The 27,030-nt window shown below is 42.4% G+C and overlaps 1 protein-coding gene across 5 annotated transcripts in view; it reads right to left on the bottom strand.

Moving 5' to 3' along the window:
- Positions 1 to 27,030, bottom strand: part of ZNF521 (zinc finger protein 521) — a 685,278-nt gene that overhangs the window by 382,700 nt on the left and 275,548 nt on the right. For all 5 annotated transcript variants that reach the window (XM_085605733.1, XM_085605734.1, XM_085605738.1 and 2 more), the window contains one exon: positions 9,928 to 13,280. In XM_085605733.1, coding sequence (XP_085461859.1) covers positions 9,928 to 13,280 — 3,353 coding nt within the window. The remainder of the gene's footprint in view (positions 1 to 9,927; positions 13,281 to 27,030) is intronic.

The raw sequence follows: 27,030 nt of genomic DNA, 5'->3' as shown, positions 1-27,030 counted from the left end.
TGTGGGCTGTTAGCTGCTGCTGGGGTAAGACAGGGGCTGAGGGCTGCGAGCAAGGGGGCTGGGACTATATTTCCCAGGAGTCCCTGTAACCCCCGCCCGTTCCATCTGGGCTGCTCTCCCTCCCTGCCCCGCCCCTAACGATCGGATGGACACCGTAAGAGTCATAAATCAACGTGTGAATACCGCTGCGCAGGAGCGCGCGGGAGCTCGCCGGGGGCCTCCCCCCTGACAAGTATTCTACGGTCCCTTCTTCAGTAAGTGAACTCTGATATATTGTATCTTATTGGTGTGAAGTAGGGCAATGTCTGCCTCAACAAGTACCGCCAGCGCCCGTTTAACTACTTCACCGGTTGAGACTGCTCCACTGGCAATTGGTCCTTTGGATAAATTCTTTTTTAACCGTTCATCTTCAATTGATAAACAGTTAACCTTGGCCGAGAGGCGCCTAGAGCGCAGACTATCAATTGAACTGCTTAAAAATTCTACGGACAAGTACTTAACTTTAACATATCCCACTCTGGTAACTCCATTATCTTCTGTAAATTTTCCAGTTGCCAACGAACAACTTGAAGGACAGGCACAAATAATAAATAAGGAAATTGTTACAGATTTGAACAATTCCAGTGGGAGTTATATTCCTCCTAAATTGTTCCCTGACCCAGGTGTCCAGGCTACCCCGACTCAACCTAAGCTTGGGTCCAAAAGGAAAAGAACAGCCCCACAAAGAAAATGTAAAATTGTGGCCAAACCCCCTCAAAAGCACAGGAAGCTACACAAAACTGTGATTACCAGAGAGGCTGTTATTGAAGAAAATTATAGCATAGGAAGTGTTCAGAAGTCAAATCTTGCTCCTTCGGGTAGCCTAGACTCTCAAGAGAAAATTTGCCCTGAGTCTGCCTTATCAATTAACGATAAATTGCTACCACTTGCAAATCTGCTCCCTGAGCTAGAAAGATTACTTAGATTACTACTTATCCCGATAGAGGATAGAATTGCCAAGCTTTCTGATAGGTTAAACCACTTCGAGCAGGCAACATTAGATAATTTTTACTCTACAAAATCTTTGATTAAAGCTAATGCCAGGGTGGATTTAAGTACAAAGCCCTATGACAATATTAACCTTGTCACTCAAGATAAGGTAAGAAGGTCTCAAAACAACTCCCCTTTACCCTCTAAGACAAGTAACACCACTGTCAATACAACTACCAAATCTACTGATTTGGTACATTTAGGCCCTGTTCAACTTCAGCCTAATACTATAAATCCATCTCAGTCTATGATATCCCAGTCGCAAAATTCATCTTCTGTTGCTGGTTTAGGGGTTACTGTATGCCCCTTAGTGGGTAAAGCTCCAGTACCCACAAAAGCAACCAACAAGCAGATAGCTCGAAACAATCTCGCGGCTGAGAAAGGGGCCAATGTATGTCCTCCAGCGGGTAAAGTTCTAGTACCAACCCAACCAACTAATAATCAGTTGGTGTTGAAACCTGCACCCCGTCCTGTTTCTATAGTTTCCAAATCAATCCCACCTCCCTTGATAAAGCCAAAACACAGAAAACCCCCAGTAAATCTTACTCCGGATTCCTTCCCCTATGTAGTAGTCCTTATAAATGTTCCACCACTTCCCATAGGGCAGAGAGAAACCTTCCAGATGCTCAAAAATAAGATCATGCACTGGTTAAGGGAGAATAGACCCCTCCCAGGGGACATTGATGGATTAATCATAGGGGTAAGGAGAATAGACTGGATAGGGTATACACCGAAAAGTCTGGGTGGGGACTGTGTTGTGGTCAACTTTCAAGATCCAAGGGCGGCGGGATGGATAACTAGGCAGGGATGGGGTGAAAACAAGGGAGGTATTAGAATTGTAGATCTTACCTTTTTCTACCCCCGCCCAACCTGTGTACTGACTAGCCTGCTTAATGAACCCCTGAACCCCTCTACTGCATTATGGCCAATTACTTCCACATCAGCTTCATCATTTGGTCAGAATTATACCACATGTATAAACTATAATCCTCATGCTGGATGGCAGGACCCAGGGTGGGGATATTGACAAATTACTAGAGAGTTGAACAGTAGTAATGGTGGGAACAATAACGAGTCCAAGGGGGCCTGTGAAGATCATGTCGGTACTACTGTTACAATCTTAACTGTTGGTTACACAGAGCAGGGGAGTTTTGTTGTAGAGGGAGGTACTGGGAAGGAAAATATAAATGCTAGTACTGTGAAACTACCCTTAATAACAGCTAATATGATTGTTGACCCCACTGTTGATCCTGGGAAGGTCGTTAATAACATCAAAAGCCCAATGATTTCCCGAGTATCTTCTTATACCAACAATTATGATGGGTCGGAGTCTAGCTTTGGTACGCTTCTATCCTGGAATGTTGCAGGGTTGAGTAGTAAGTTAGACTCCCAACTTTGGGTGGAATATATCTGTGGGTTTGATGTTTGTTGTTTCCAAGAAACCTGGGCTTGTGACCCCCTGTTTTGTTTCGGTTACTTAAACTTTTCGATACCAGCATCGAAAGGTGGAAGGGGTCGGCCCATGGGAGGTCTTACTGTATGGATAAAACAAGACTTGGATATTACCATCAAAATATTGGACCTGGGAACTAGCGACTTGCAACTGCTAAGAATCTCCACAGATAAGGGTCCGTCATTGGATTTGTATAATGTTTATGTAAGAGGCAGTAATACAACCAATTCCTCCACCTTAGAGCTGTTGTCTGCCTGCTTAGAGACCAAGTCCCAAGATAGCAGGGTAATAATAGCCGGGGATCTTAATAGGACTTTTGAACCTTTAGACTGCACAAATGATCCCTTAGGGAAGGATGAGGACAATCTTTGGGGAGTACCATCTTTATGTTTAAAGCCCGTCCCAAGGTGGACAAAAGACATCCTATTACTAAATGCTATTTGTATGGAACATGGTCTAAGAGCATTGAACGGGAGAACCACAGGGGACAAGGAGGGTAGTTGTACCTTTGATAACGGTAACAGCAGGAGCAGAATTGATTATATAATATGTAGTCTCCAGTTGTGGCAGGGGGTTATTGATATGGCCATTAGGCCAAGAGTAGAAAGTGATCACAACCCCCTTTGTGTGACCCATAGGTGGTGGAATGTTGGAGTGGGAAACTTACACCTAAAGAATGATCAGATTCCAGTCATGAGCAATGACGAACGTAGGCTAAAATGGCCAAGGGTATTGGCTAACGAGGAAACCATGACCTATATCAACCATGAGGTTGATAGTGCAATTACCGCAATGGAGGCGGTTGACCCAATAGTTCCCGGGGTTAGGGATATCACTGATATCCACAACAAGTTATTTTCCCTCCTTAAACCATGTTTTTTGACCAAGAGTAAGAAAGGGAGGAAAACCCAGGATGTTGGAAGGTGGTTCAATCGCCAATGTAGATCTACACGATTAGAATTGGGACAAGCTATTAGGAACAGGGACCGCGTCGCAATAAAAGAGGCAAGGAAATTGTATAAATTGGCCATTTTCCAAGCCAAAAGGAAATGGGACGAAGACCACTGGGCCGAGTTAAAAGAGGCTTCTAGCAATAAGGACTCTAGGACCTTTTGGAAAATTATTAAGTGGGGTAGAGGAGGTGGCCCAGCAAAGCCTGATAACAATGTAGCTGAAGATGCCTGGGTTGACTACTTCAGACCACAATATGCCGAAGTCACGCGCCCCGGGGTAGGAGAGGGCATAACGCCAGTCTATGCTATTGACAATTTGTTCTCCCCTAAAGAAGTAGAAATCGCGATTAGATCTAGATGGGATACCCCCGGATATCTTCAAGTATGATATGACGAGATGGGTGAGGTATATCTTTTTAGTAGCAAATGCCCTAGCCAAGGGGGGGGTGGTCCCCGACCTTTAGAAAGGTGCAATTATTATTCCCATCCATAAGAAGGGAGATCGCTCATTGCCTGCCAACTATAGGCCCATAAGCCTAATAGCAACCATGCAAAAAGTAGTGGGAAGAATGGTTGCAAACCAGCTTATGGACTGGGTTGACGCCAACAACGCCCTTTCCTTATATCAAGCTGGTTTTAGGCGAGCTACCAGCACTATTGATCAGGTCTTCCGCTTTACCATACTGCGGTGGAAGACTGTTTTACTGGGAAGAGGCTGCCTGTATGTCGCGTTTGTCGACCTGCGGGCGGCATTTGATTTAGTCCCCAGGTTTAAGCTATGGTTGGTTTTGAAAAAAATGGGAATTCCTATTGATTTGCTTACACTAATCATGCGTCTACATGAATCCAATTTCGCAAGAGTACAGTGGGGTGGGAATGGCGAGTTTACTTCGGACTTCCCCGTGGAAAGGGGTGTCCGACAAGGCTGTTCCATGGCTCCCTTACTCTTCTCATTATTTATTAATGGGATTGTCAAGCGAATGTTGGAAGCAAGCGTAGACGCTCTTTCGTTAGCGGACGCCAGGGTCCCGATCCTGATGTTCGCTGACGATACCCTTATCTTGTCTAAAACCCCTGTAGGGCTGCAACGTGCATTAAATATTTTTGATATTTTTTGCACAGAGCACGGGCTTGAAGTAAACGTGGGGAAAACGAAACTAATGGCCTTTACCCCAAGCCGTAGAATCTATCCCAAGGTAACCCTAAATAATCGCAAGTTAGACACTGTTAAGGAGTTTACATATCTAGGGGTACAGATAGCAGAGGGCACTGGCTGGTTGCATCATTTGGAAAAAGTGGCCATAAAACATCAACAACTCTCAGGTGCTTTGAGGGGAGAACACCGCAAATCCAAGACAAAACCGATTAAACCCGCACTTATAGTGTACGATGCAAAGGTCTTAGGTGCCACTTTATATGGTGCGGAGTTATGGGCTTGGGACAATCTTGAGGCCCTACAGACATCTGAGAACAAGTTCCTCAGAGGGATTACAGGACTTCCACAGAGCACCCCCCTAATACCATTGTTCCTGGAGTTGGGTAGACGCCCAATTACCGATAGAGCGCGATTGCGCCCTGTTCTCTACTGGAGACGTCTTTGGACAACTCCAGAGATTAGACAATATGCAGAGGGTTTTCTTTGGATAATTAAGGAAGACATCTTCCACAAGATAAAATGGCTTAAAAATCTAAGGGCCATGCTAATTAACTTGGGGTTTTCCAACCTTTGGAATAACCCAGTGGAAGAGGAGTTCCCAAGCAAAGAAGCCCTCAAATCACATTATTGGGATTGGGTGGGTGGTAATCTGTTGAAAGACGTTAGGTCTGACTCTATGGCTGGTCGTTTTTTGGAGACAAAAATTTTTCCTATCCTAGAAAATTATTGGGACACTATTACGGTACCAATGGACAGGAAGCTAGTCTTCCAGCTAAGATGCGGAACTATTCCCCTAAAAAAACTAACGTCAGGTTGGCATAGGTCGACTAGTAGGTTATGTCCAGTTTGTGAAAACGCAGAAGAGAGTGTAGGTCACTTTCTATTTGTATGTAAAGCCTACTCATTACCCAGGAGATTATGGCTCACACCTGTATGTAAAAACCTGGGGACACGAGACAGTGCAGTGGCTTTCAGAATTTTATGTACAACAACTCATGAATCGATAGTCATTGGGGTAGCTAAATACTTGGGATGGGCCTGGGTTATCAGGCGACGTTTTCTGGGGGGGATTAATTAATTAGGTTTTCCTTTTATCTTTATTGTCTAATAATGTAAAATTACTTGTTACATGTAAATTTTTTACGCTAATATCGTACGAGCTGCACAGAATGTCTATATGAATTCATATTTGTAAATGTTATGTTTTTATTTTGTAATGTTTAATTTTAGGCTGTGCTTTTATGAGAAATAATCTCGAATAAAGCTTGTGCTATGTTATGTTTTGTTATGTTAGGAGCCAATGAAGAGATCTGATGGTGGGCTCTGAGGGAGTGCAGGGTAGAAGTTTACAAACAAGGCTTGCTGCAGTATTCTGAACTACCTGAAGTTTTGATAGTAGGGTTTCATTAGCTCCAACCAATTGGGAGTTTTCCTTATCCAGGCGGCCAAATACCAAGGCCTGCGTAAGGGTTTTTCTAGAATGGAGAGTTATCCATTGAAATACCTACCTAAGCATTCACATGATTCTGAAACAGGAACCACGTGTAGACCCACCCTGCTTTTTTCATTATGAGGCTGCTGACTATCAGGATGCCTAGGTTTTTTACTACCATTTTAGGTTGAAGGGCAGCACCCAATTTGGGTGGCCACCATCATCTGTCCAGTATGTGTGGACGTTGCCAAACAGCAAGATCTCAGTTTTTTTACTATTCAGCTGTAGGCAGTTTTAAGACATCCCAAAAGCAATTTTCCTTATACAGTCTCTGAATTTAGGTTTTGTAAGTTTGGGGTTAGAACCCATTGATATGATCAACTGTGTGTCATCTGAATTTGAGATGATCTTCAGACCACAGGATCTTACTACTCTTGCTATAGTGGCAACATATATATGAAAAAGCATGGGGCTCAACGATGATCCCTGTGATACCCCCTTCTCTATAGACATGACACATGATGTAAATGGTCCTAAGTATAGCAGTTGTGTTAGATCATTTAGTAAGCTATTTTACCATCCCAATGCTTTATCAGGGACAGCAAACTCAGATAGTCTCTGCAACATAACAGTGTGTGGGATGGTGTCAAAGGCAGAGGAAAGATCAAGTAGTACCAGCATGGCTGGATAGCCATGATCAAGGGAAAGTCTGATGTCGTCCATTCCCACCATTAGAGTGGTTTCTCTACTTCGAGAGGCTCTAAATCCAGACTGGGAGATGTCTAGGATGGAGTTGCATTCTAGATAGCTTGATAGCTGTTGACTCATTGGACTCTATAGGTTTTTTACCAAGAAAAGGAAGAAGAGAAATGGGCCTAAAATGTGTGGGTTTTAGTGGATCTGCATTAAGTTTTGTAAGAATTGGCATCACCTATCCAGTTTTCCAGGCCTGAGGTACAGTCACAGTGTTCAAAAAAAGGTTGAACTGTGCTGTGATGTCTGGGAGCAGGGTGTTAACTAGAGTCATCATAATGTGAGGGTTGAAGGATCAGAAGGAGATCCTGATTTGATTCTGCTCATAGTTTTCAGAGCAAGTTCTGGGTTGATGGGTGCAGAATATTCCAAAGCAAAGGAGAAATGTGAGGTGGGGATAGTAACAGTGGGAGAATCAGCTGGGGTGGGGCAGAGGGTGAGATTCTTATATATGGTTGTATTTTTAATTCAAATTAGTCTGCTAGAGTATTGAGGAGTTGCTGTGAGGCCTGTACAGGTGAGGTGCAGGGAGGGCTTTATAAACTCATTCAGAACTTGAAATAGTTCTTTAGACAAGTTACCTGCATTGTCTATTCTGTTGATGAGATGTAATTTCTGGGCAGCTTTCAATTTGTTTATGAAAATGATTTTTAAGCGGTTTTACAAAGCTTTTTCAGAGAGGTATATAGCTTAGGCTAGATGAGTCCAATGGACATTGAACACCCGGAGAGAAGAGAGAATTCTAGATAGCTCATCTAATAGGAGAGCTGCTGATTGTCCTTGAGGCGGGACCAACTGTAATCCTGAGAAGCAGGTCCTGTGGTTAGTATACAATTGATGCAGAGTACGGTGGCTCGGAGATGAGGAAAAGGACAGAAGGAGTGAGATCTGCTTCTTGAGACTTGATGAAGAATCTCCTTTTTTGAAAGCCAGAAGGAGATTAGGATTGTTTGAAACAGGCCAGTACATACATGCAATAATCTTTATAGTTTGGTTTATTACAAACAATTACAATTTTGATAGAAAAAAACATATTAAAAATGACATAACAGTAAGTCTGGCCAGTAAGAATGTTGTAGTCTAGGCCATTGGATTGGGGGCTCAATCACTATGAGCTTCTGACATTTCCCAGAGCTGAGAGAGATATGTAATCTGGTGAAGTGTCTGACCATGGTAGTCTTGTTGAGGCATTGAGGACAGAATGACTCAGTTATGTATGTTATAAAGAAAAATACCTCAGCGGTTATTAAAACAGGTTATGCAATTTGAAGACCAACGATTAAAGCAATTGAAAAGGTTTTGATTGTTTCACCGGCTCTCTCAAGGCAATACAAAAGTGCCAGTGGGTGCATAACTGGCTCTGAAAAATTCTACATTGGTTATGACTCTAGTTTTAGGATTATCATCTGCAATTCTACATCTTAACCCATTAAACAATTGCTCTGTTTGGTATCCTTTAAGAGATGAGAGGGAAAATGATGGTCAGTGTGAAGCGAATCTAAGAGCTAACACTTTAAATACATAGGTCTTCATTTCTAGAGTCCAGCCCCAAACATACATCTGGCACTTTGTGAAAAACAAAACAGGACTTGAATATATTCTAAACACAGATTTAAAGAAAATAACATACGAATAAGCAAAAATCTCTACATGCTGGACCACAACATTGCCCAACTCTAAATGGCTCAGGAACTGGTCAGCTAAGCTGAGTCCAGATGTTTAAAGACCCTGGCCTGTTGCTACATTATCTTAAAGTACACACATCAGACAAGAAAATGACAAATATCATATTAATAATAGGATAAACCTAAAGGCCCAGAGTCATGGGTTTTTCCCCATCTTATCACAGGTGACCAAAAAGCAGGAGGATGATGGCCAGTGGGAATTAATTATACATTGTGAATGTAAAGACAGTTTTACAGAGCACACTTTCAGTAGATTATCATCCTAAAAAACTAACCCAAGCAATGGTCTAAACTAAGAGCAGAAATTCCTGGCCTTAAACTCTTTGTTATTCAACAGTAAAAGTGCTCACTCCTATTTCAAACAATTTTACCACTGTATGCCCAGTATTTGACCTTTTATTTAGTAAAATAACACATGCAGGGCTCCTGTACACACGCCCCTGGAAAAGTCTCCTTAGGTCAGTGTAAAGAGGATATACCTCCGACTACCTCGCATGTAGTTCCCTGTATTACATTTACTTTTATATTAGGTTTCTCAGCACACATCTAAGTAATTCTCCTTCAACTCTCAGAGCACCTGAACCATGCTCCCTACACTGCCTCGGACAGGGCATGCTTTACAAAGCTTTTTGTCATACATATGAGTGTATTATGTATATTGAGTATTCAGCAACACCCACATCAAATGTAAATCTGAACTACCCACGGAAAGACCTTAATAAAATGACGCATAATTTCTACGGACTTTGCACCCATTCTTCTTTTCTGGGGCACATCAGGTTTTCATTCTGGAATTGCACTTCAGAGCACCATCAAGCACCAACAATTCAATCTCTTTAAACAATGTGTACACAAGAAACGTAATCTGCTTTCTTGTTCTATGTTTTGAGATAAAAAGTCAAATCTCTAAAATGGATTAAATAGGTCATACATTTACACAATTGGAAAGATTTCTCTTATCGCTATATTCAACGACACAGGTGGATAGAAAGAGAGTAAGTAACATGAAAAACACAAAACAACCAACTAATGGCTCTCGTTTAAACTGGACTGAGTTTAACGCTTTTTTCAGAATTACAGATAGGACATTGGCTGTGGTAGCCTATTTGATGTTTGCTGACTCAACTAATCCTTTCTCGAACTCTTCTTACACAGAGCATAATAATATCCCCTCTCGCCACCTGTGTTCACCTTTCTTTGCACTCACCAAGCATACTAGTTCCTTGTAGCTAACATAGTTTGCTACTCTTGGCTAACTTGCCATGTGAGAAAGAGACCCGATAGCCTGTAAACATGGAGTTAGAATTTCACTCATTTTGCGACTTTTGGTTAAAATCACTTTTTGTAAACACAAAATTGTTGCTAAATACCATAAAAGCCAAGAAAATGTCTCTTTGCTCAAGACTATGAAAGACAGGGGAAAAATAAGGGAAAATAACAATAAACCATAAGACAATGAAGCTTACCTCATCCGATTGAGAAGGACTTATTCTGGGCATTGGCGATACTTGGGGTGTTTTTAGCTGCGCGCTGTTACTATCGGGAACAAGCTCTCTGTGGACTGACTGAATGTGGTTCTCAAGCTCATTTTCAGATTCAAACTTAACATTGCAACTAGAACATCGAGTCTTCAGCCCCGGAGTCTTGTTTTTGTTCTCAACTGGCGTTAAGTTATCATTTTGGCCCAAACCTTGCCTACTACCGCTCAGGGCAGCATTGATACTTGGGCTCGCGCTCTTACTGAGATTAACACAAGCCGCACACAGCCCGTAGGGCAGACCGTTAATGTCAAGCTTAACTAAATCTAACTTAGAGCGGAACTCCTTCAGGCAAGAAGCGCATTTGTAGAGTTTCTGAGGATGCTGTGGGCGGTTTGTGGCTTGAACTGCAGAACCATTTCCGGTTTTCTGCATGTGGAATGTCCCATGGATCTTCAGTTCTAAAGTGGAGGTCACCGTCTGCATGCACACCACACAGCGGAACCCTGTGAGGGAATTCCTTAAATCTGGATGCATTTGACAATGATCTAAAAATTCCTCTTCGCTCTGTAGGGGCAGTTTACAGATTCGGCACGTTCCTGTGTCCAGACTCTTACTATGCGTAACTTTGTGTTCAGTAAGGGTTAGAAGTGAGGGGAAACGTTCACCACAGATAGGGCACATGTAGTGTTTCACTGGCCCCAGATGAGTCTGCATATGCTCTCGTAGGCCGCTCTCGGAAAAAAATGTCCGCGAGCACACATTACACTTGTAGTTCCCTTTGATAAGGTCTTGCTTTTTCTTAAAACTGGCACTTTCTCCAGGCCTGATGTTGTGATCTCGGAGCTGGTGGTTTTGTAGAAGGGAATCCATCGTGTATGCCGCTCCACAAATGTCACACCCATACATTGGCTCAGATGTGTCAATGTCTTCCTCACTACCATCATGGCTGTTGTGCGATTCTTGATTGTTAGTTAGCAGTGTTTGGAGCTCCACCTCTTCTTTTTGAACTTGTTCAGTTGCTCCATTTGTCCCACAATTTGGAGTTTTAGCATCGAAGACACAATGCTTTTCACGCAAATGTTTTTCTAGCAAAATGATGGCGTGGAAAGCTTTGCTGCAGAATTTGCAGTTGTATTTTTTGCTGTGGGTGGTAATGTGGCACTGCAGCTCCACCTCAGTGCCAAAGGATTCTCCACAGAAAATGCACTTGTGCACCTTCCCCTGGTTCTCGAGGTGGTTGTGTTTAACGTGTAGCTGGAGGTCAGTTTCATTGCGGAAGTCCCAGTTGCAGGAAGTGCACCGGTACACTTTCTTTTCGTTGCTGTGCTTGACAGCCAGGTGGAGCTGAATGGAGACTTTAGAATCAAACACCTCTTGACACAAGGTGCAGCGGAAAAACACAAAGGTGTGCATGTCCAGCAGATGCTTCTGCAAGTCATCCACTGAAGTGAACTGCTTGTCACAACTTTCACAGATGTAGTACGTCGAGGTTATCATAAAGTGAATCGTGACGTGTTTCAACAAGGACTCCTGGTTCGGGAACTCTTTGTTACATTGAGGGCATGTCAGTTTTGGCAAAACTGTATCAAGATGGGTTTTTAAATGAGTCTGAAAGCCATCTAAGGAGGTATACTTAGCACCACACTGATTGCAGACATACTCCCCGGTGGAGCGGTTCGGTGCTCCTCCCACTGCCTGCATCATCTTTAAAGAGTTCTGCTCAAGAGTAACAGGCGACAAGGGGCTAAGGGCTCGGGATTTCTTACCGTTGTGAAGGTAATTCAATGCTAAGGGGATGTTCTTATGGTTCTCCTTGATATGCTTGTTCAGTTTAAGGACACTATTGAATATTGGAGAATTTGTGCAATATGAACAAGAATACACCTCCACCACTGGGTCCTTTGGGGTTCCAAGCACTGGGGAGCCAAAGCGGGAACTGCTGAGATCACAATGGACCTGTCTAATGTGCTCCTCCAGGGAGGAATCAGTAAGGAATCCCATGTAACAATGAGGGCAAAAGAACGCATTACTGTCTTTTGCAACGGGGTTTGCAAATCCATGTGAGCATCTGATGTGCTCCTGAAGAGTATTGAGGTCGTTGAATATTTCTGAGCAGAAATTGCACTGATATACAATGGCTTGCAGGGCAGAGACGATCAGAGCTGGATCCTGAGCATCGTGCACTTGCTTAAGGTGTTCGTTCAGATTGTAAAGCGAAGGTAAAACTTCTAAGCAACACTGGCAGATATGGGCCTGTTCAGGCTTATCTAAATGCATAGTTTTCAGGTGTATCTGCAGAACTGCAAGGCTAGAAAAGAACTGCTTGCTGCAGTAGATGCAACTGTATGTGACCTTTGCTTGCTTACTTGACGGAGCAGTCAGGTCAGTTGGCTGCTGGGCAGCACGCTTCCTGCCGCGGGTTTTTGTGATTGGGGGCGCAACCTCCACCATTGTTGAGCTATCCACAGAGAGGTTTGAGTCTGGGGTAGTACTCGACACAGAGGTGTAGCCAACGGTAACCAAAGAAGGGCTGTTGCTATGATTGCAGGACTCAGGCTGCTGGTGACTATCCATGTGGCTATATAGATCTTCAACAGTAAAAAAAGTCTCTGAGCAAATGTTGCATGAATTTTTCTTTTCACCGTTGTGAGATTGCTCCATATGATTCAAGAGGGGCCCCTCCTCTACAAAAAGTTCATGGCAATAAACACACTGGAGAGCCGCCCTGTCTTCATTAGGGGAGCAATCCGGATGGCAGTCGGCAATGTGTTTCTGGAGATCCTCTGGGAAATCAAAGCCTTCTTCACACTGGCTGCACTTCTGAGCGTCTTTCAATTTCCAGTCCTCCATTCTGGAGCCGGATTGAGAACCATCCTTGTTTCTCTCGTGAACCTGCATGTGTCCATGCAGCGAGCTGGATGAGAGAAACCCTCGCCTGCAGATGGCGCACTTATATGGCTTGTTGGAGGTATGAGTTTTTAGGTGGATTTTAAGATGATCACTTCGAGAAAAAGCTGCGTCGCACTCGCTGCAGTGGTACTTCTTGTCACCTGTGTGAAGCTTTATGTGGCGGTCCCGGCTGCGCTTGTGCTTGAAGAGCCGGCTGCAGAAAGTGCATTTGAACGGGAGCTTGTCGCTGTGGCTCTGCTCGTGGTGCTTCAGGTAGCTGAGACGACTGAAGGATTTATCACAAAACTGGCAGGGGTAGGGAAGTCCCGGAATGCCTTCTTCTTCACCAAAGTCGCAACCATCCCCGTGGCTTGGCGAAGTCTGGTCTTTACTGGAAGGGGATGAAGCGGGCCAGGAGCAGCTGGGGTCGTCTTCAAGGTCCACTCCATCTGTAACAAAAAGGATGTGCAGCATGAAACAGAATCATCTCTGAAATGCAACCATTGTCACATCACAATCGAAGAGCAATACAAGAATATCATTGTTAAGGAACACGTTTGTGAGCAATATTGTCTACAATGAATTGTTATGGGTACTTTTCATAAATCAAAGGCTATCTATTATCAAACTTTAACCATGAATTCATTTTTACTTTTATTCATTTACTTTTATTGTATAAAGCATGAACTACTGTATCCATATGTTAAGCTTGCGCTTTAAATATCGTTAAGAAAGGTGCTCAATAGACTGTCTTTTGAAATACACAATGAAGTAATTTATATTTCAATGTTTATTCATTGTTATACATTTGCATGTTACTTGTCCATTTTCAGAAACACATGAAAAGGGGAAACAACACAATTTTCAATGAGTCTTTAAACACTGGCCAGTCCAGTCCAGGGTTTGGAGATCGGTACAGTGCAAATATTTATGCCACAGATGCCCACAATAGTAAGGCCACTGAGTTCACTATATGGACTGTAACAACAACTGAGACTTCCTGTGCCAGATAATAAAGGTTGCATTAAAAACAAGGAGGCGGGTATTATTTATTGCTCTTGGCGAGGTAAGTACCCTACTACCCTCTACACTAAGTCTTAGGCCCTCATTACCCTGAGTAGTGTCCCCAAAAAGGGATGACTTATCATACAACTGCAAGTTTTCAGGTGTCTTTAGGCTCAGAATTATTTGTTACTCAAACTCTAGACCCTACTATTCTGGTCTGGGAGACTTCCAATCAGGAAACGTATGAGAATCGTGGGCAGCTGCTTCACCTGGCACCTGACAAACATCATACTTCAGCTGGGGCGATCAGAAAAAGCTCCACCCAACTGAAATAAACAAAACTCTGTCCTTTTGTCACTCTTCTACCTCTTCCAGGCCTAAGAAAAAAGCCATCGCAACACATATCACCTGCAGTAGCGGTCCGTGGAGGGAGTTCGGTGGGGCAGAGAGGCGGGGCGGGGGAGGGGCAGGGTGGGGAAATGTAAACACCGGAATATGGATGAACGGAGCGCACGCAAAGGAATTTGTTTTATTCATTTAAATGTGTACTTACCTCCGTTCATCCATATTCCGGTGTTTACATTTCTCCACCCTGCCCCTCCCCCGCCCCGCCTCACTGCCCCACCGAACTCCCTCCACGGACCGCTACTGATCACCTGCTTCAAGCTGGGGGCAAATATGTACAGGTTTGGACCTGTTATGTCCCACCATAAGGTTGAAAAACATGCAGAATTGGAGCTGTATTCCTGGTCCCACGTGTTATTCCCCATTCTAGGGGAAATAACTCATAAGGCCTATTAACTCCCTGGGCAAGATACCAGCTGGAATAATTAATTCAGGCCTCGTGATTTTGTAGAGTCAACAGGGAACTCATAATTAGGGAATAAGTGAGATTTCTGCCTTTATTTCCAGTTTATGCAATATTTCTATATATTTTACACAGTGTATGCTCATCTTGTATTGGTAAATAAACTATAGATAATTCAGGTGTGCGTATTAGCCACTAACCAATTCCTGTAGAAATCAAGCCACAACATTTGAAAATACCCAAGAATTTGCTTTGACTTTTGCATCGGTTCATAGATTTCAGAGAGCATTCATCTGGAATGAGACTCTTCTGAAGCCTAAAGCAGTCTCTTGATATGTGTATCAAAAATATATAAACATCGGAAGTCCTACCAGTCGGTGATCAAAATGAGGGGAACACGACCGTGAAATGGAGACCATACGATGACATTGCTAAGCAAATACACACCACAAGAACAGGTACTGTGCTAGGAGGCAGAAGAAATAGGAAACTGGGTCGCTGACAGCGGAAAGAAGGCTCAAACACCAATGTGTGCACTGCATACAAGACATCTCTAAGTCAATATCTTTTCATTCAGGCCTGCTTCCAAGCATGAATTTGTAACTAAAGGAATTTCGTTGGTCGCCTAAAAAACGGTTCAGGTGGCAAAGGTGGGGTCGATCTCATTGAAAAGCCGCGTTCCTCATGAATATTCAATGTTTGTGAATCTCTTGCCTATGTGTATTATGTAATACAGTTTTAAAAAAATGTTGGGACAACCACCACCTAACTGAAACTCCAACCCTTCTTCACTCATAAATGACAATAATAATACTATTAACAAACACATCTAGACAGTATATAAGCAGAGGAACTGAGTAGTGTTAGTTGTTCTTTAGCACGTTCGACTGGAGAATGTGACGACCCAGGAGAAGAGAAACCTGGAGTGAGTGTTAATGCCCACAACCCCTCAAGAATAAGATTAAAAGCCATGTTATTCTCAGCTGATGCAGTTTCTGCCATGCTGTACTCTCATGTGTGCAGATTAGAAACAATGTAACTTATCCAAACCTGAGATCATATTTCATTAAATCAGTCTTTTGAATATGGGCTCAGTTTTTTTCTCCATATAAAGATTTTACCAAGGAATTGGGAAGACAGTATTCAGTGATTTCTCAAGTCAACTGTACTGTAATAGTAACATGACATTTGACCTCTGCACTTTAATTATTCCTTTGTGAAAGTACTCTTATTATAACAGTATGTTAAATCTATATCCTGATTTATATTGCCACATGTATTTCCACGGGTATGGCCTGGCCTACATCAAATGCTCATCAGCTGGTTGTGTGACAATCTATCCTATATCGCTTAGAGGAATTAGCTAATTGTCTCTTCTGCTTTTGAGCTGCTGTATTCAGTCAGATATGCTAGTGAGGGAGTTAGATCTATTTTCTTATTCTTTGCACTTCACAAAAGAATGGACCAAACAAGCAAGTATGTATTAAACAAAAAAACACACAAAATATAAACTATGCCATCCTCCTCAACAGCTACATTTTAGCAATGTTTGTGGTTGTAGGTTGGTGTCAGTGAAGACGGCAGTATGGGAGGGTTGCAATTGAAAGGGAAAATCTGTTAATCATCCTGCAGACGAAAGTAGAAAGGGCAGTGAATAAACAGATAATGACACGAAGAATGGGCCCGCAGGGGTGCCATTTTCTGATGACGCGGGGTACTGAGTGAGAGAGAGAATATACTTTTATTTGATTTCATAAAAAACCATAAAAGGGTGGAAAAACCACCATAAATAAAACTTTCAAGGAAATGCACTATGATTGTTATTATAAAAAGTATAAAAAGTTAACATGTAAGCAGAACTTTCAAATGGTTTCAAAACCAGATATCCTAATACTGCTTAAGTTGGTTAACGGGTTCTGCGTTGGCCAAATCTCTTGCTGCATTTTAAAAAAGTTTATGGCTCTGCAGGACAATGGGATAGATGAGCCCGTGAGGCAGTGAATCACTGCTGCTCTGCAAGTTCTTATTTGTTCCTTCCTAAAAATCACCCGAGGGTACTGAGTGATAATCGGAGCAGTAATGGCAGAAGCAGGTCCCAGGGAGAGAGGATGTGGTGACTCCAAATACATCATGTATCTCACAGCTCAATGTAACAGGTTTTAGTCAGCATCTTTCACTTGCCACACTGTCTCATTCTCAACACCCCCAACCAAAGAACAAAAAAAAATCAATGCCACGTTCATTCGCAACGCTAGTTTTCATGTTTTTCCTTTAAAGTAATACATATTTTAGATGGTAAATAGGATGTTTGTGCTTCTGCGTGGTTGCACAAGAAATCGAATTAGTTAATATTTCTGCGTTTGATGACCGATCATTCCAGGCCATGTGCAGGTGTACCTCAAACGTGTTAGTGATCAAACCACAACAAAAAGCGTTCAGTTTGAAACAATCATTTGGAATTTAAAAAAATATATATTATTCTAAAAATAAGGCAGACTGGCACGGCTGTGGGACAGGATCAATTTCAATCGGTTTTCCTGTAGTACAACATGTATCTTTATTTGTACAGTAGACTATGCTTATAAGGGTTTGCCTACAAGTGTCACAGATTATTTTTTTTATCGGAAAAGGCTTAATATAAATTTTTAATTACATGTCTGGCCATTAGATCCGACTATTCTCTCTGAACGTATTCCTTCACTTCGTTTTCACTTTCATCCTCCACTGACTCCATTCATGCCCCAAAATGTGCACACTCTATCAGGGCACACACATTCATGTGCTTTTCTCTTGTTCTATGCTTTTTTTGTGAGACCATAATCTCATGATGTTGTAGTTGTTGTTTGTAAAGTGCACTGATGCTAATTGTAGTGATGTACAAAAAAATCTTGAATACAATCAAATTGAAGACACATATAAATGAGAGAAACAAAAAACATACTATGTGGTTCTGTAAACCCCGTGAAAATATAATTTAATGCCCTCATAATTTAGTAAACTCTTCCCTTGCATAGTCATGGATGAGAGTTCGGCAGGAGCAATAACGCGCTGGGTTAGTGCTTTACCCACATCACATAAAAAGTATTTGAAATACAAAAATGTTCAGGGGGACATGCAAAATAACAGGCACAGTGGGGAATTGGGATTGAGAATCTTAGGTTACAGTGCCCACTGGATGAATGGTAAGCAAGGACCTTAACTCAAAGAAAAGCTCTCAGAAACCTCTCTTAGATTGTAATATGTGGACAGTGCATTTCATCCAAGAATAGTCTCCTAAAATGAGATTCGCCTCAAAATCTCTGCTATGGTGACCATATGTATTTCAAATTCTTCTAAGGGTGTTAAAGTGTGCACTAGTAAATTCCTGTTAAAGCCTGATTAATAAGAACGGTGAGGTAGCTTTGTTTACGACACTGCTTTCAACTCTTGGATTTTAATATTATCCTCCTTAGAATACATTGTGCCTATGTAGGCTACAGACAGGGCCACTGGAATTATACGATTTTGGGGTGCAGCTTTTTTCGCACAATTGTGGATTTGCCACATTTGCCACTTAATTAGGCCTGGGCGAAAATTTCGTTCCGTTCGCGGGAATTGCGATAATTTGACATTTTCGCGGAGAGCGCGAAAATATAAAAAATTCCGGTTTCCGCAGCTTGGCGATAATTTGTTTCTTGCTCGCGCTGTAAAATAATACATTCTCGCGCGATCGCCTTACCTGAATCCCTGCGTTCGCCGACAAGTTTTCTTGATCCGGTCGCGTTCTCCATGAGACGTTGTATTGTTTTTAGCCATTTGCGCTGTCTCGCGACAGTTCGCGCCCGCAGTGACGTCATGCGTCGCACGATCACGTCTTTCTTCTCGCGATCATGCACCGCGAGACAACTCAAAACAAGATGGCCGCGCCCGCAAGCAACCACATGGGTAAGTTGGCGACCCGCAACCATGCAGAAAATCTCACGAACATGCCGGAAAAAAACTTCCGCATCTTCGCGATATTTCCGCTTGTTTGCCATAATTTTAAACATTTTCGCGATAATTTGCGAAAGTTAATTTCGCAAATTCCGCCCACCCCTACACATAATCCATTATCTGCTGCATAATCTGCAGAAATAACCAAACAAAATGTTTCTAGCTCTAATGGATCAAAAGTTACTAAAAGAGTGGAGACATGAGTTAAGTGGTCATCTTTCATTTTCTTTTTTCTATATCTAGATGTTAACCTGACACTAATGAGGAGAAATCTTTGCAAAGACAGTATTACCAAGTGTAAACATTACACAATTATGAATTAATACTTTAAAAAAGTGCCACATTGTGCCGCATAGATTGTCTTTTCTTGCCACATAATTTAGTCAACCCTGCCACATAATTTGGTGCGCCCCTGTCGCATAATTCTAGTGGCCCTGTCTATAGAGGCCAAATGAAATAAATCTGGCTATTGCAGACCTTCCATGAGCCAGTTAGTAGGCTGGTATAGTTCAATGCAATAAACTAAGGACCAGATGTATCAAGCATTGCTTTTGCGATTCCTAAATAGCGAATTTTACCAATTTGCTATTTTAGAATGGCAAAATGCAATGTAAGTAGGATTTGCAATTTCTTTTGCGAATCCTTAACATTTCCTATTAGCGAATCTCAAATTGTGATTCGCTATTAGGGAATGCCTTCCCGTTCATTCCTATGGGCCTAGAGGCCCATAGGAATGAATGAGAAGGCATTTGCAATATGCAATTACCAAATAGGTAATCGCAAATTGCGAATTCAACTGCAAGGGTGCCAGGGGGACATAAGGCCCCCCTGATGCACTCCCAAAAAAGTTAAGTGTGCCCCACATGGCACTTGGAAAAATGCAATTTTGTGCATTTTTCTAAGGATATGCAAATTACCACCAACTTTAAGTTGTCGGTTATTTGTGATTCCTTAATGCAAAGTCGCATTCTGAGAATGCTTCTTGCATTGCATTTAGGGAATCGCAAATTGCGATTCCCTAACTGCATTCGCATTCGCAAAATGGGTAATCACAAAAATTGCAATTACCTATTTTGTGAACGCCTTTGGGTTGGTTCATCCCAAAAGGCTTTTTCCCGTTCGCCAACGGGCCGATTCTGTGAATTGGATCGTTTGCGAACGGTACAACCCTTGATACATCTGGCCCTAACTAACCACAGTTGGCTGCACACTAGGAAGTGCTGCATTTCCACTTTCATTGGTCCGCAGCTTGTCTAAGTCCTGGCTTCCTGATCTCATAAAATGGCTGTCCTCCCATGCTATTCAATGTGGGGTGCATTTTGTTTCGATGAGACAAGGGAACCATTGCCTTTATGCAATCTGCCGCTCCGGGCTTAGATGCATATTTGTTTTAAAATGTTCATTGATTATGAAATTAAAATCGAATAACAGAATCAATTTAATACCAGTACATGAGCATATGAAATAAATAATAATAATGTCCCTTGTACCATGCACACTTTGTATACATATCTAAACTGGATTTAGAAATGATTGACTGCTTTGCAGAGTATTTTATGTTATGCTTTATATGTAATGCCGGTGAGTGTTGTTCATTTGATAGAGGACATCACTTCAAGGTTCATCTACATAAAACGAACAGAGCAGTTTATCAAGGGAGTGAGAATTATTATGTACCTCGTCAGTTAGATCAATACATCTGAAGTCGACATGTCACGCATGCTTACATTAATTCACTTTCAGTGTCTCTTCATTTAACTGAGATTGTTGGCTTCATTCTATGTGTGTTTCTCATCTTTGCTTGTAAACCCCTCTCTTGTAGTCAGAAGGTCGAGTACAAGACGCCCATCTCACGAGTGCTGTGTTCATCGGGCCTCTCACCAGCACTACATTGTCTGTAGCAAGACTGTCTGACTGTGCTCTCGAAGTACAATAGGGCTCAATATTTTCACTCAGCTGTGGTAAGTGGATACTGACCACGCGTGCAAGCAGCAGAAGATTTCTTTGAAGCAGTGTGTGCTACTGAGTATCAGTAAATGTTCATCTCTATATGCATTCTAGGGCACTGTAATACCTCTTTCACCTCCTCCCTACCCAAAAATGGAACAGCTCACCACACTTCGACCTTCTGATGTACCTGCGAGCATGAACAAAGTGAGGGGTTCCCTACAGCAACAATTTGACAGCAACCCCAAAACTCCCTTCTAGATACCTAGGGAATCATCTCACAGACTGTATCTACGATTCACAGAGCTGTAAGTGCATTTAAGTAGGCCTGGGCAGAGTTGACCAAAAAACTCTGTCACGCTACGCAGAGTTCCGCAAGCGTGGATTGCATTTTCCATGCCGTTCTCATTGATTTATAGTGCCGGGCGTTTGCCCCGCACTGTGAAATCAGTGTGAATGGCACCATGCGCTGTGCAAGAGGGTGCTGCTTCTTTCCATGCAGATCGAGTAGATTTTCTACCCAAGAGGCAGCTTTCTCAACGCAAACGGAAGGTTTCTCAATGCAAGCAGTTGCGACCTTCCACGCTTGCCCGCTTTAAGAAATCTGACTGCCCGCATTGATAAATCTCACCAGCAGGTGTATTTTACTTGCTCGTGCTTGCCAACAGGACGTTGGTGAGTGAGGAAAAAACTCGGCTCTGCAGTGCCGAGTTTTTCAGAACTCTGCGTGCTCTGCGGAGTGCGGAAAATTCTCTAAACGTCGCAAACGGAGCAGAGTTCATTGCCCAGGCATACATTTAAGCAGACTGACACAAACAAATAGAACAGTTACAAAAAGTGGACTTTACTCTTGTAAATGGTATTACACTTACAAAGAATTTATGTGTGTAAATCAACCAGCATGGCAGAGTGTGGGCAGGGGCAAGTGAAATAGGGCAGAAAGGCCCTGTAAGTTTGGGACCAATCACAAACGTGGACGTTTGTTTGTATTCACACACAGGTCAACCTCCCCATCTCATCCTGGAAAAGATCAGTGTTGGCTCCTGTTAGGGAAACCACTAAATTGCTTTTGAAGGAATGGGAATGGAACACAACTGAAATTGATGGGGCAGTAGCACCGGAAAGTGTTTCAGTATAAGGGAAAACATGTTGTTCAGGGAAAAAGTTAGAAACATAAAGCAAGCAAGGGCATTGCACTTGTGCAACTGATTTTCTCATACCAAAACATAATTGGGAATATTTTTGTGGGAGAAAAAAAAATTCATACACGTTTTTCTGGAGTAAGTTAGAAAATGTTCGGCTGTTGTAGGTATCGGGGCATCACTTAGAAATCTTCAGTGAATTCTAAAAAGTTGAAATCTACAGAAACCATGCGAGGTTGGACAGTGAACATTGCTGATTTTCTCCTGTTTTGTGAGTTAGGCCCCAGAGTTGTATGACTTTTTTAAAACTCGGGCCGCAATGTTTGTGACACTAAGAAACAGGGAGAGAATGTTATTCCCATAAATACTCCTCAACCTCACGTGTGCTATTGGCTAAGCGAAGGCTCCAAAGCTGACCCTAGTAATGGGATATTGTGTTCGAGGGATCAAGAGGTTCCACACCACGTCTTCCTTTTCAACAAAAGATCCAGTGTGCTGAACTTCCTTTGGTAAACAAGGCCCGCACTTTTAGGTGATATGAGACAAAGAACCTCGTAAAAAAAATGGAAACAGGAAAATGATAAACGATTATAGTAACAGCTGAAGGATTTATGAGTATAAAAAGAACAACGAAGTTTAAGCCTAACAATAAATTAAAGTAGTTATCCACAACACCCTGACTGGGCTTCCGTTTCAACTTCAGAATTGTGCCTGTAAAACAGTGCAGCGATTTTTATACAGGTAATATTCGTTGTTACAATTTCTTTTTCAATCACTGAGGACGCTGGTAGTGCTCATCACAGGACTGTGGCAGGTTCAGAAAAAAAATATATATTTCTTTTTTTTCTGGAGGACTATTTTTTCCTTACAGTGCTGTTAATAAGTCTTCCCTTTCAGATAACAATTGCTTTAATATATATATATATATATATATATATATATATATATATATATATATATATATATATATATATATATATATATATATGTTTTTTTTTTTTCTAAAGCAAATGTTCTCTGAAAGGGAAGACTTATTAACAGCACTGTAAGGAAAAATAGTCCTCTAATTATTATAACAAAGGCAAACTAATATGCGCATCATCTGGTAACACACTGAGGCGTTAAATATATGCAAGATATATTCATAAAATGTTTACTTCAGTATTTACTAACTATCGAATTCCAATGGACAAGGTATTCCAAGAGCTGGAAGTTGAAACTGGCAGGCGCAGCCTCGAGCCGCTCCAAAGCTGCTTTTCCAAGGTAACACGATTTCGGAGATAATCTTCTCTTTGCTTATCCACAGGAAACAGATGAGCGTCCGCTCTTTTCCTGCGTCCAGAAACTGATGACAACACCACCTCACTATCACTGCCAGATGGCAACTTTGTGAAAACAGCTAAGCACCACTGCTGGCCGCCTGCCTGCTGCACGACCGGCTGCCGACACAAGGATTGTGGGATCCTCCAACGTGAGAAAAATGTGGGAACGAAGTCAATATTCCACCATGCAGTTTGCAAATGCATGCGGAAGGAACAGAGTCCCAGATGCTTATCAGGACCGGTATGGTGATGACATAAGTTACTGGCAGGAGCGCTGGGCTTAGCACTGATATACCTGGGCCAGCCAGCAGAATGGGTGTGCACTGCAATTGCAATCATACAGCAAGAGCTTGTGCAAACCTTTCTTAGGAATAACTTGTCGCAGTTTGATTAGCACAGGGAATGGGTTAACTTAAGAGGGATCCAAAAAGGGGCATCCTGTTCTCAAAACCATAAACCGACTGCCCCACAACAAGCATCAGGGTGTGTCATAGAATGTCATGTGATGCGTACAGTCAGGGCTATAAGTAGGCCGGGTCTCACCAGTGCTGAGCACAGGCAGTTTTTTAAAGGGGGCCTCAAAACGGGTCTCTATCGGGCTCTGTTTTGTGCCCTGGCACAGGCGGTCCGTTGTTTTCTGGACTGCAGTGACAGCAGGCACATCCATGTGCGCGTGCTCACACTGCTCACTTCTCACTAGTGGAGAAGTTACGGCATGACGTCAGCGTTGTAGGGGAAGGGAAATCCTTTAAAGAGAGTCATTTTCTCTCTGGATTCCCTTCTCTTTTTGAAACTCAGGAGCAGCAACATTGTCTTGGTGTCACCAGGGCTTTAAGTGAAAGTTTTTTCAATATTATATACAAGCCATAGTTGCTGCTTGTTTATATTAGGCAACTAACAACTATTGACAAAGCCAATAGTCCTGACTTGTATGTATGATGTTACTTGTTGTATCATATAGCTGGATGCAATGATGGAAACGGCAAAATACACGTCGGGCAGCACACAATGTAAAGCAGAAATTTTTAGCCTATGGATTTGTAAGCCACCCCCTTAATTACATTGGCCACGCCACTTTGAGAGACTCCCCAGTTTTTTCATTCCACTTAAAGCCCTGCATACAACATCTTACGAGTACCCTCCTACTGGAGACCAATGTCCAGTGGAAGGTAGCTCCCACCAATGTGGAGTGTTGACAGGCCACCGCTTCCTCCCCCCTTTGGAGCTTGTGTCTATGCTGGAGGAAACAGGGGCACCTACCTGGTGCTTTCAAAGGTATTTTGTCAACATCCATCTCTTGGGCAGTGTTTAATGGTAGATTTCTATGGATCAGAACTGTTGAAATATCCTGTGACATCTCAAGACAATATAGCACCCTGAGTTTCATGAGTGACCACAGTTCCGCAATAGAAAATGGGTTGCTAAAGAAGAAACTGACCCCATAAGAGACGGGCCTTAAAGTTCCTCCATACCCCAGACATAATGTCCCTCTGTGGGTCCATGTGATCCCACCCCAGCCCTTACAGAGGAAGATGGGTAGAATTTTAGACGTGGTTGGGACTAGCCTTTTGTCAGCAAGGGAATGCATGACTGCACCACGGCCAGCCATTCCGATAATGTCTCACGGTGTAAGACACAGGCAGCAACATTCCAGTGACTAAATGTGAGTGAGCTATCTTTAATATTAGGGACCGCTGAACAGTTCCTAAAGCCAGAGTAGGCCTTCTAATGGTGATGCAGGAATGCATGATGAGTGGCTGTCAGACAGAGTGAAGGTCAGCCCAATGGGCACTCGTCATGTCATAATCAGGGAGCCAGGTACCTGACATGCTCTAATGCACAGGTGCAATGCAATCAAGGTTTGCCAGGCTTAAAATCTCGCAGTCTTGAGGCTAGTGACATCATTAGCCTAGGAAAGGAGAGGATCTTTCCCCAGATGATGAGGTGGAGCGTCACTGATAAAGTCAGCACTGGAGGCTTTAGGTTTAAGTTCTGAAGTGCCCAGCGCTGACTGTCAATCAGTGAAGCCTCAATCCGACCTTTCCCAACTCGGCACAGAGTGGGTGAGATCCTTTGACAAGTTAGGAAAGGATCTCACTCATTGGCTGTTGCATGACAAGATTAGCCAATGAGAATAGTTGGCAAGATCTTTCCTTTGATTCTGCCCGAAGCCTCCATCTTCCTCCCAGCCAGTGAAAAAAGACAGGAGTGACACCTTGGGCAAAATGAAAGCATTAGAACATTGGATGGGAAGACCTCCAGGACAGAAGAACAGGAGAACATATAGAATTATAGATAGGTAACTACAAATAGCAAAGATTCTTTTCATCTTCTTCGACTTGGGGTTCTGAATGTCATCAAAAAGACAAGAGTAAAGCTCGAACTATCTGTGATATCAATTAGAGTGAAAACATAATTTTCATTTACAGTTATCCATCTAATAATTCATGTTGTGTATGGCCTCCAAATCCACTTCCCTTGTTGAGTTCAGCGGTGGAGGCACAGAGGAGTCACAGGGTAGGCATGCACAAAATAGCCCCATTCTTCATTTATAGATTAAATGGCAAATAGATTACCTGGTACTGCAGTGACTTTCTTGAGTGATATCTGAGTATCGATCCAAGTCTTTTTGATTGTGAACATGCGATCTCCTAATTTTCTTGGCAGGTCCAGGACTCCCATGTTTGTTTCACTTTTATGAACTATCAATATTTCTTCGGTTTCTGACATCTCTCCTATCACTGCCATTGTTCCCTAAACCTCATATAAATTGGCAAAAAGCGTGTTAGAAACCTTAACAAAATAGTCTTGCAGGTGGAGTATCTATTACTGTGATGTTTATGGGGTTCCCTTTAGAATGTTTAGTCCTATATTTGATGCACCAATAGAGGAATTATGCTTTAAGCTTTGGTATCTGTTCTCATTTGCTGGTTTTAGGCCCCTTCTCCAATTTACCCCTTGTTTTGCAGTGCCTTAGATAGAGGTACATTGCTCATATTTTGGAGGTGAGTGGTACACAATGAGTGAGATTAGTCTAACATTTCTCTTCGCCTAGTTGATTACCGCAAGTTGATTACAGCAAGTCCACATCCTTGCTCCCAATATTGTGAAAATACCCTTTCAAAGTAGATTCCTGTGAGATGTGAGCCTCCATCTGAGATTACGGTTTTCAGAAAGTAGATCACTTCCAGTCAATGGATCTAAGATGCTTGATGTGCTCTGGGAATTCTCTATATCCTCTTTGCTGTGCTTCATGGTCATCATCAATGTGCCAAATAGGACTTGTTCAATTGAACGCTGCAGTCTGTGTGAGATGGCAAGAGATTCAAAACAGAGTCCTTACTTGAGTCTTTGTCCCCAGCTCCACTCTCATAACGTAAGCCAAAACGAAGGCCACACCTTTTACCATATGCCTGGCTCCGCAGATGCCAAGACCTCCAATAGTTCCATCCAGATATAAGCATACATTGCAGAAAAGAATGAAAGCCTGCCATCATTTAATTGGAGGGAAGAAGGAGGACTTTTCTGCTTTCCCCACATTCTAATAAACTTGAAAGTTAGTATGAATGGCAGTACATTGTTGTGCTAAGTGCAAGTGATTGCTCACCATTGCACCTCGAGGCTGACATGTTCTCCCTGCACTCAATGGAGTGCAGGGGGAACATGTCAGCCCCCTCCACTCCATCGAGTGCAGGGGGAACATGCACCGGATGCAGGGAAAAGTAACTATTGAAAAATTGAGTGTGCAAACAAAATTATCATAGAAGTTATTCAAGGTCACTTTTGGGTCTTCTTATTTTAATGTAGTCCATATAAAGCCTTTGTAAGAGGAGTTATTACCTCAATCAGTATTAATTACAATAAAATGAGATGAGAAGAGAAGAGATTGAGGATTACCATAGATATTAAAGCCCTCGCATCATAACTGCTAATTTTAAATAGGGATAGAAGCTGCAAATCTTAGCTAGCAAGTTTAAAACAGACAGGGGCCGTACTAAAATGA

Source organism: Triturus cristatus, chromosome 5_1, assembly GCF_964204655.1.
Source record: "Triturus cristatus chromosome 5_1, aTriCri1.1, whole genome shotgun sequence".
NCBI classification, from domain to species: domain Eukaryota; kingdom Metazoa; phylum Chordata; class Amphibia; order Caudata; family Salamandridae; genus Triturus; species Triturus cristatus.
Note: the sequence above shows the minus strand (reverse complement) of the source record. Positions and strands in the feature narration are given on the sequence as shown.